Source organism: Physella acuta, unplaced genomic scaffold (genome assembly GCF_028476545.2).
Source record: "Physella acuta isolate Inbredline_101_S28 unplaced genomic scaffold, ASM2847654v3 ptg000778l, whole genome shotgun sequence".
Classification (NCBI taxonomy): Eukaryota; Metazoa; Mollusca; class Gastropoda; family Physidae; genus Physella; species Physella acuta.
Genome location: NW_026732296.1, coordinates 608295 through 617405, shown reverse-complemented (window position 1 = coordinate 617405; position 9111 = coordinate 608295). Strand labels below are relative to the sequence as shown.

Sequence of the window (9111 nt, the reverse complement as noted above, 5' to 3'; positions counted from 1 at the left end):
TATGCAACGATTTACTATAGTAATGTTACTATAGATCAACAGTTATCGTTCATTAACAATAAACTGGGATTGTATTCCCTATACAAAGATGCGATACATTTGATTAAGGTATCACTCTCCACTGAATCTGGCAACCTTCTGGTTAACTATAGTGGAACACCGCAACTATACGATGCACCACTGTTTTCATACCTCAACTATTCAGAGATAAACAGGCCTATATATTTATATGTAGAAGGCGAGCAATGTATGCAGTCCGCATACAAATGCGACATAGGTAATGTAATGTATGCGTTAATTTTGTATTATATTGTCTACAATAACTGTTGCCATAAAGTTTACATATATATAAATTATGATTTGCAATAATATGAAATGAGTAAACCAATAGCGTCATTTTATCTTGAAAAACATTAGTGGCAGTGGCGTAGCTAGGGGAGGCCGGGTGGGGCGGCCATCCCAGGCGCCAACCCTAAGGGGTGCCATAATGAGTAGAAAAATTAACTTAAACGCTCATTTATATGAATTATATTCCGTCAAAGTTAAGAATAGGCTTTACACACTGATTTAAATGTTTTCTGTATCCATTTTGTGGCACCGAAAATGAAAATGTTACGGGATACGGGTCATCCATAAATGACGTCACGCTTTTTTGACGATTTTTACCTCCCCCCTCCCCTCCGTCAGAAAAAGCCAGACCCACCCCTAAAATGACGTCACACCTCAGCCTACAACCCCTCTCAAAATTGCCTTTGAATTTTTCTTTAAACATCTATATTTTTCCAAAATCTTGTTTGAACTCTGTAAACATTGAGAATGAAAAATATATACATTTAACAGTGTCCGCCCCCACCCCCGAAGAAAGTCTACCGCCCCCCCCCAGAAAATTTCAAGTGCCCCCCTCCCCCCCGGAGAAAAAAGTCTGGAAGAAACACTGATGCACAAGTGTGACGTCGCACCATCTGAACCCACCTCCTCCCCCTCATCACACACCGTCACAAAATTACGTACCCCCTCCCCCATACGAGTTTGACGTCATTTATGGACGACCCCCTAGTAACAAGTAAGTAGCGCCACAAACCTTTCCAAAATACATGGGGGGGGGGGGGGCAAGGCGCTTTTAAACATGAATAACTATAAATAGAAACGGGAGAGAGGGGAGAACATTGACAGTTCGCTCCGGGCGCAGGAATAGGTGGCTACGCCTCTGATTAGTGGTTTTCAAACCAAGTTGCCTTTTCACCAATAGCTTCTTGTCGCTCTTTAAAAATAAATTAAAAAATCTACGAGTAGCTAATTAAAGGTTCAATGCTGTTTCTGTTTTTATAGCTAACAAGTATCGATCGTGTTTGCTGCCTATGTTTACTGTTGAAGGAGATCATTCTTGGATAAGCTTCATTTGTCAGAATAATGTACCACTTGAGCCTTACAATAATGAGAACATTACATTTGAAGTAAGAAATATATTCACACGTTGCTAAAGCAATTTTATGACCATAATTTTAACAGCCAAAAAAGCAGTCATATTTGTTGATATTAAATTAAACGCAATGGCATATGAAATATGACTTTAAAATAAAATTTATATGAAGGATTACAAAGAAGAACAAGTGATGATCAACGGCGCGTTGTTTTATAACTTAACATGGACAGTGAACGGCCTAACAGAAGAGTATAAAGCATCTCAACAACTACCACTTTTTAAAATAGAAGTTGAACTACCAATTCAGGAATCAGACTGTACTGATATATCGTCCTTCTGGGTTCAAAGTATACCTAATTTTATTTCATTATTAAAAAAAAGTAGATCAAACAATGTAAAGAAATTAAAGAAAAATAAAAAAAGCTAAATTGTTTGCAATCAGATTTTTTTTTTACTTTTTATCTGAGTTACCTTTCAAAACCGGTGACCAATATAGTAGAGGAAGTAAAGTTCAACTATCTCTGTGATCTCAGTTTTTTTAGGATAGGATCGTGTGGTCAGTGTTAAGTCAGAGTTGATTGGCCTCAAGCGCGTCACACAGACCAGTGTCCTGTGTATAAACTTGAGATTTTTAAATTGACATTGTTGAACATGGAACATTGTCATCAACAATTTTACTGTCACCAGACCCCCCAAACGTGACTCTGTCAGCCGACTGCCCAAGAGGTCCAGGAGTTAAAAACGGCTACATCAGACGTGGGACAACAGCTGAGTGTGGCTGTGAGGTGTACAACAATGGGCCCATAACTGCCACAGTGAAATGGTTTACCTCAGACGGTCAACCTGTTATGTTGAGAAATGAATCGGTCCTTGAGGTCACGTACAACCCAGACGGTAACATTTCTTTGAAAGTTTGTTCTTTCTTTAGCATATGTTATTTGCACATTATGTTGATTAAGTTATTCTTATTAATAATTTAATTAAGTGGGCGTTACAGTTTTGACGCCAATGGTAACAGTTTAGAGAAATGTTATTTTCTATGCAGAAAACAACCAGTCATATGAATGTCGCGCTACGTCAATGGTGGGTGTTCAAACAAGATTACAATTTGTGCCAAAGTTTTATTGTAAGTAGACCAATTGATCATGCTTAATTATTGTTTCTTTAACGCTGTTTTAAATGTGTGTAAAATGGGGTTGGAGAAATTTAGTGCACTAGCCTAAAATAAAGGGAATTTCTAAATTTTGGGTTTAATAAAAAAATATATGTTTACTGGAATTAAAGTTTTTATTTTTATTTCAATTACAAGACGCATTTATACAATATTTTCTAGATCCACCGAATGTGCTCGACTTTACTGTGAATAAAAGTAACTCAACCATAGTAAGTGTCGGTGCCAGTGTTGTAATTTTCTGTAAAGTAGAAGGAGAACCACCTGCTAAAGCCTTGATCAATGGCAGCGGTCTTGGACAGGTGAAAGAAATCCAATCTAACACGTCAGTCTTGGAGCTGGTTCTAGAAGATCTACAATGTGAAGACTCAGGACGATATTTTTGTATGGGAGTCAATGGTTTTGAGGATAGCTGGACGATGGAACAAAACTTTGTTGATGTTAATGTTCTATGTAAGTGACCTGATTCGATGTGCACGAATCGACATTGTTTTACACTAAACTATTTCTAACATTTTTGAGATTATATTTTGATTTACAATTGATCTAAACAATGCCCACGTTTCTTGCAATTGTATAATATTGTCATTATCAAGAAGAGATTTAATACTTTTTATTTTAATATATTTGCCTCATAGGCAACTTTTAAGGGGGAAATTAAAACCTTGTACGGACTTGTATTTTATCTTTTCATGAATTATCTTTCCTATTGAAACTAATAATATTTTACACTAAGAAAATTAAGAAAGAAGTAGTGTGTAGCTAGGACTGTTTCAAATTTAATGGATTTAGCCAATGAATATCTTTTTTAAGCTAATTGACAACAAATTATGCAATGAAACGTTTTGTATTGCAAATTGTTACACACACAATATGTGGTGTTTAAAATTTCAAACCTGATTGACAAAGAAGGCTCACAATCAACGTTTGACTTAATGGCTTTAAACAACTCACAAACATAATAAACATCCATGGTCTGAAGCTATGCGATGACATTAATTAAATTAAACGTGTATTAAATTATTTTTTTTAACTGCAGCACCATTTAATCACCATGTGTTATTTTCGTATAGGTCCACCTAACGTAAAAAATAATTCATCGGAAATTCCCGTTGTCCACGTGTCACGTGACAAAAACACGGTGTTTACACTTGAGATTTACGGATATCCTGAGCCGACCAATTTTGGTCTAAAAATAGAATCAGGGAACTCATCATCAGACGTGAACAGCAGCAGCTATAATATATCCTACATCACCACGGTACCACCATTTGGTCTAGTCACTGTAAACTTCAAGGATTCCAGTTCTATAGCCAACACCACCTACATAATAACCGTAGCCAACTCAGAAGGAAAGTTTGAAATCCGTTTTATCGCCATAGATCAGGATCAAATCAGTGTACAAACAGGTGAATATTTTTTCATACAATACATAGACTTTAATGGCAATTCAGCTGATGTTTTGGGGGTCGGCGTGGTCGGGTCGGCAAAGCTCGTAGTTGCTAAACCGAAAAGTCTCGGCAACATACGGCCTGCATGACCAGTAAAAAGCATCTCATCAACTACCACATTTTAATATGGACATTGAACCACCAATTCAGGAACCTTACATTACAGATATAATATTATCTTTTTTTTTTGCTCAAAGACTGAATGATTTTATTTTATTATTTTAAAAGTAGATCAAATATCGTAAATAAATTTAAGAAAAACGACAGTTTTTTTTTAAAATTAGAATTTTTTTAAAATCTGATTTACCCTTTCAAACCCGGTGGCCAATATGGTAGGTGAAGTAGAGTTCAACTGTCGCTGTGATCTTGGTTTGTGATGGGTTAGAGAGGTCAGTTTTATGCTCAACTTTCCTAACATTCCCAAATTGAGACACAGATGAATGGCTTCTGGAATGTCATACGAAAATAATTCCTGTGACTGAACTCGTGATTATTGAATTGGCATTCTTAAACAGAAAAATTGTTATAAAAACTTTTTCTGTCACCAGATCCCCCAAACGTGACTCTGTCAGCTGACTGTCCAAGAGGTCCAGGAGTTAAAAACGGCTACATCAGACGTGGGACAACAGCTGAGTGTGGCTGTGAGGTGTACAACAATGGGCCCATCTGTGCCACAGTGAAATGGTTTACCTCAGAAGGTCAACCCGTTCTGTTGAGAAATGAATCGGTCATTGAAGTCTCATACAACCAAGACGGTAACATTTCTTTGAAAGTTTGTTCTTACTTTCTATAGCATGTTATTTGCACATTATTTTGATACAGTTTTTGTTAGTATTAAAAAAACAGGAAAAATTACAATTTTGACGCTAATTTTCACAGTATAGAGATATCATATTTTCTATGCAGAAAAAAAACAGTCATATGAATGTCGCGCTACATCAGTGATGGGTGTTGAAACTAGATTACAATTTGTGCCAAAGTTTTATTGTGAGTAGACTAGTTATTCCTGCTTTATTATTGTTTCTTTAACGTTGTATTAAATTATTTTGTTTTGGTGTAAAATGGGGTTGGGAAAATATAGCGCGTTAGCCTAAAATGATTGGAATTTTGAAATGTTGGTTTAATTACAATAGATTTTTTCACTGGAATATTAGTATCTATTTTTATTTCAAGTACAAGACGCATTTATATATATTTTGCATTTCTAGATCCCCCGAATGTGTTCGACTTTACTGTAAATAAAAGTAACTCCACCATAGTAAGTGTCGGTGCCAATGTTGTGTTTTACTGTGAAGTAGAAGGAGACCCACCTGCTAAAGCCTTGATCAATGGCAGCGGTCTTGGACAGGTGAAAGAAATCCAATCTAACACGTCAGTCTTGGAGCTGGTTCTAGAAGATCTACAATGTGATGACTCGGGACGATATTTTTGTATGGGAGTCAATGGTTTTGAGGATAATGGGACGATGGATCACAACTTTGTCGATGCTAATGTTCTATGTAAGTTTCTAGATTGCATGCTCACGCAGTGACATTTTTTTACACAAATTGTTTCTAAAATTTATGATAGTGTGTTTTGATTTACAATTGATCTAAGCAATGTCTATGTTTCTTGTAAAAGTATAATATTGTCATTACTAACAAGAGATTTGATAGTTTTTACTTTAATCTATGTTACCATATAATTAGCTGTTGAGGAGATAAACGATGTACCGGCTTGTATTTTTTCCTTTCATGAATTATTTTTCTTATTGAAAATTATTATATATTTCACTAAATATATCTTGGAAGGAGAAGTGTAGAGCCATGATTGCTTCAGTACTACGAATGAAACCAATGAATATCTTTCTGGAACTAATTGACTGCAAATTATGCGATGAAATATTGTGTACTGGAATTGTGTACACACTCTCAAAATGAACGTGTGACTTTTAAAATACATAACTATTAAAGCATGGTCTGAAGCTACGTCAGGGGATTAATTAAACCTAACGTTTATTTAAAATCAATTTATTTTTTTGTAAATATTTGCACCATTTAATTACCATGTGTTATTTTCGTACAGGTCCACCTAAAGTAAAAAACAATTCATCGGAAATTCCTGTTGTCCACGTGTCACGTGACAAAAACACGGTGTTTACACTTGAGATCTACGGATATCCCGAACCAACAAAATTTGGACTAAAAATAGAATCAGGCACGTTTTCATCAGACGTGAACAGCAACAGTTATCACATATCCTACATCACGACGGTGCCGCCATTTGGTCTAGTCACTGTAAGCCTGACGGATTCCAGTTCTAAAGCCATCACCACATATATACTAACCGTAGCCAACACAGAAGGAAAGCTTGAGCTACGTTTTATCGCCATAGATCAGGATCAAATCAGTGTACAAACAGGTGAATATTGTTTCATATGTTACATAGACTTTAATGGCAATTCAGCTGATGTTTTGGGGGTCGGCGTGGTCGGGTCGGCAAAACTCATGGTTGCTAATCTGAAAAGTCTCGAGACAACTCCAAAAATCAAACAGCTGTTGCCTTGCAGTTGGTTCTTGGTTGGACAAGGCTATAAAAGCAAATCCAGAAAGAAAAGCAGGCTGAAAACGGAGCCAAAGGCTTATAACAAGTTCTCACGTTATACTTAGAACGAAGACGAAGAAAGAAACTGATGTTTTTCTTGTATATTTCAACAGATGACTCAGCATTCTGGATGAAGGTGGGATTAGGAGTCGGATTATCTGTACTTGTTTTAGCCGTCGTCATAGCGGTATCTATAATCTGTTTTAGGCGACATAATCTAAATGGACAGGGAGGTAGCGAGGGAAATCTGCCCCATCCTGATGGTATGTTTGTCTAAGCAATCACCACTTTCACAACTCCTAATAGAAAAATGTTGCTTGAGTATTTTAAGATAGTTATTTAGATAATTAAAAATAAAAACAAGAACCTACAATTTAGATTTAATTAAAGTGGTAGTATCAGATTAGCTTTAAATTAAAAAAAAAAATTAAAAGTTAATGGCGTATAGTTCTTATCACTTTTTTGTTCAGCAAGGAACTTTTTATTGGGTCGACGTGGTCGAATGGTAGAGCTCACGACTTTTAACCCGAATGTCTCGAGTTCGGATCCCTGGCTCGTGTCTGTAGGACGCCCTTGAGTTCACTCAGCTTCTTTGGGTGCCTGACTCTCATTAGTGAAAGCAATGTGGTTAGGCGTAGTGCTGACCACAGTATCCCCTCTATGCCGATCATTAAATAGATTTCACCCATTTGTCTTGCTCACGAAGGGGGAAAAAATATTTTATAAACTTTATAAAACACAACTTTAAAAAAGAAATTTCTATTGTTTACTGCAATGAATAAATTCGATCTCTGCAGATTATGTCTCAGATGAGTCTTCTACCGATCAAAGTTCCACAACTCCCATAGACAACTGGCTTTTTACAAACATCAGTTATCTGCCTTCACCTGACAAAGAACTTAACTTTAACCATTCATACAAAGATTTCATTGAACCACCTCCAGATTATTTTGATGATTGAATTTTTAATATTTTACACTGTAGTAAGACAATGTAATTATGTTTATTAATTAAAGTATTTGTAAAACTGGCTTTTACTCTATTTAGGGTATTATTTTTTAGGTGTTTATATTTTATTTATTTTATTATATAAAGGCATAATATATTGATTTGTACCTAGCCCTTAATATTATGATACATTTTCTATGAATATAACTCGGTGCGAATGAATGTTGGTGCGGGTGTATAATGAAAGAATAAAAATGTGAAGCGCTTAATAAGATAGTGACATGGAATGTGGTAACGGTGTTGCTATGGCATGGAAGGCTAGAGAGTTCGGACTAAGTAGTGAATGTGAAAGGTACTTTACATGATGTCGATAGCAAGGATTGTTGGGTGCGGATTTAAATGAGGACAGTAGTGAAATAAATATCAAGGAAGAAAATAATAGATTTGTGCCATTAAATTCAAACAGAAGTTTAATAATTGTCAGAAGGAAAATTAAATTCCACACTGTTTACGCTGAAATGTCTGTTAACGCGGGTCATGACCTGTAAACTATTTTCTAGTGGATTATGTATGTACCTAATATGAAGGGGCGTGATTTCTACAAGAGATGGTGAAGATAAAGAAAAAGTATAAATTATCAGTGTTTCCTTTTTGGGAGGGGCACTGTATGCCATGACGGCTATGTCGAGTATATTATTTAAGCAGAGATAAGTTTTACTCATTATTATATAAATACAAGTCATTAGTAATAATCTCCCTGTCTATGATTTAAAAAAACTGAACTGGATTTTAAATTATTACTATTTTAACACGGATAAGATTCTTATTAGTCGTGGAATTTAAAAAAAAATGTATATACCATGTCTATGTTAAACAGATAGATTAGCAGCAGTTGTAAAAAAATAAGGTTAGGTGTGAAACATACATACATACATATATATATATATATATATATATATATATATATATATATATATATATATATATATATATATATATATATATATATGTATATATATGAGGGTGTGAATGTATGTGTGCAAAACATGAACAAAATCAGTACAAAACCAGTATAGAACCAGTTAAAAACCCTTCCTAAAAGCGTGACGTTATTGATGGATGACACCAAATATTCTGCACTTGTGTTTAATTAATTTGTTTAAACACTTGCGCTTTTAAAAACCATTTGTTTTACATTGAATAGAATAATTTTGCTGGTTACGTCCCTTATCATTTAGTGAAAATGGGTAAGGGGTTGAACCTAGTATTAAGATAACAAAATCCTTAAACAAAAATTAATATATAAAATAAATGTAATAAAATAAAAAAAGAATTATTGTTGTTGCAGTTTGTATATATTAATAATAATACTTTTACTTCAATTATGATAATTTTTCTATTTGTCAAAATTATATTTATTTTTGTACTTTATTTAAAGTAGAAAACTACCAGCAATGTTAAAACCTTCAGGAATTTAGTGTGTAGCTCACATTTAGAACGTACTAGCCTCGTTCTTTTCACGCGAAAAAAATCAC

At 34.8% G+C, this 9111-nt stretch overlaps 1 protein-coding gene across 1 annotated transcript; it reads left to right on the top strand.

Moving 5' to 3' along the window:
- Positions 1–1586: 1586 nt before the first annotated feature.
- Positions 1587–8502, top strand: LOC131950775 (uncharacterized). Its single transcript, XM_059312959.1, has 7 exons — positions 1587–1770; positions 2111–2317; positions 4952–5032; positions 5254–5544; positions 6110–6445; positions 6742–6891; positions 7426–8502. Exons 1-7 carry the CDS (start codon positions 1587–1589, stop codon positions 7587–7589), a joined length of 1413 nt encoding a protein of 470 aa, XP_059168942.1. The 3' UTR covers positions 7590–8502.
- The last annotated feature ends 609 nt before the right edge of the window (positions 8503–9111 follow it).

What these genes read in the sequence shown, in the direction of transcription:
- LOC131950775 (XM_059312959.1), top strand. Translation starts at nt 1,587, where the DNA reads ATGAAGGATTACAAAGAAGAACAAGTGATGATCAACGGCGCGTTGTTT. An exon ending in GGTCACGTACAACCCAGACG is followed by an intron (nt 2,318 to 4,951) that starts GTAACATTTCTT and finishes TTTTCTATGCAG; the next exon opens with AAAAAAAACAGTCATATGAA. An exon ending in AAATCTGCCCCATCCTGATG is followed by an intron (nt 6,892 to 7,425) that starts GTATGTTTGTCT and finishes CGATCTCTGCAG; the next exon opens with ATTATGTCTCAGATGAGTCT.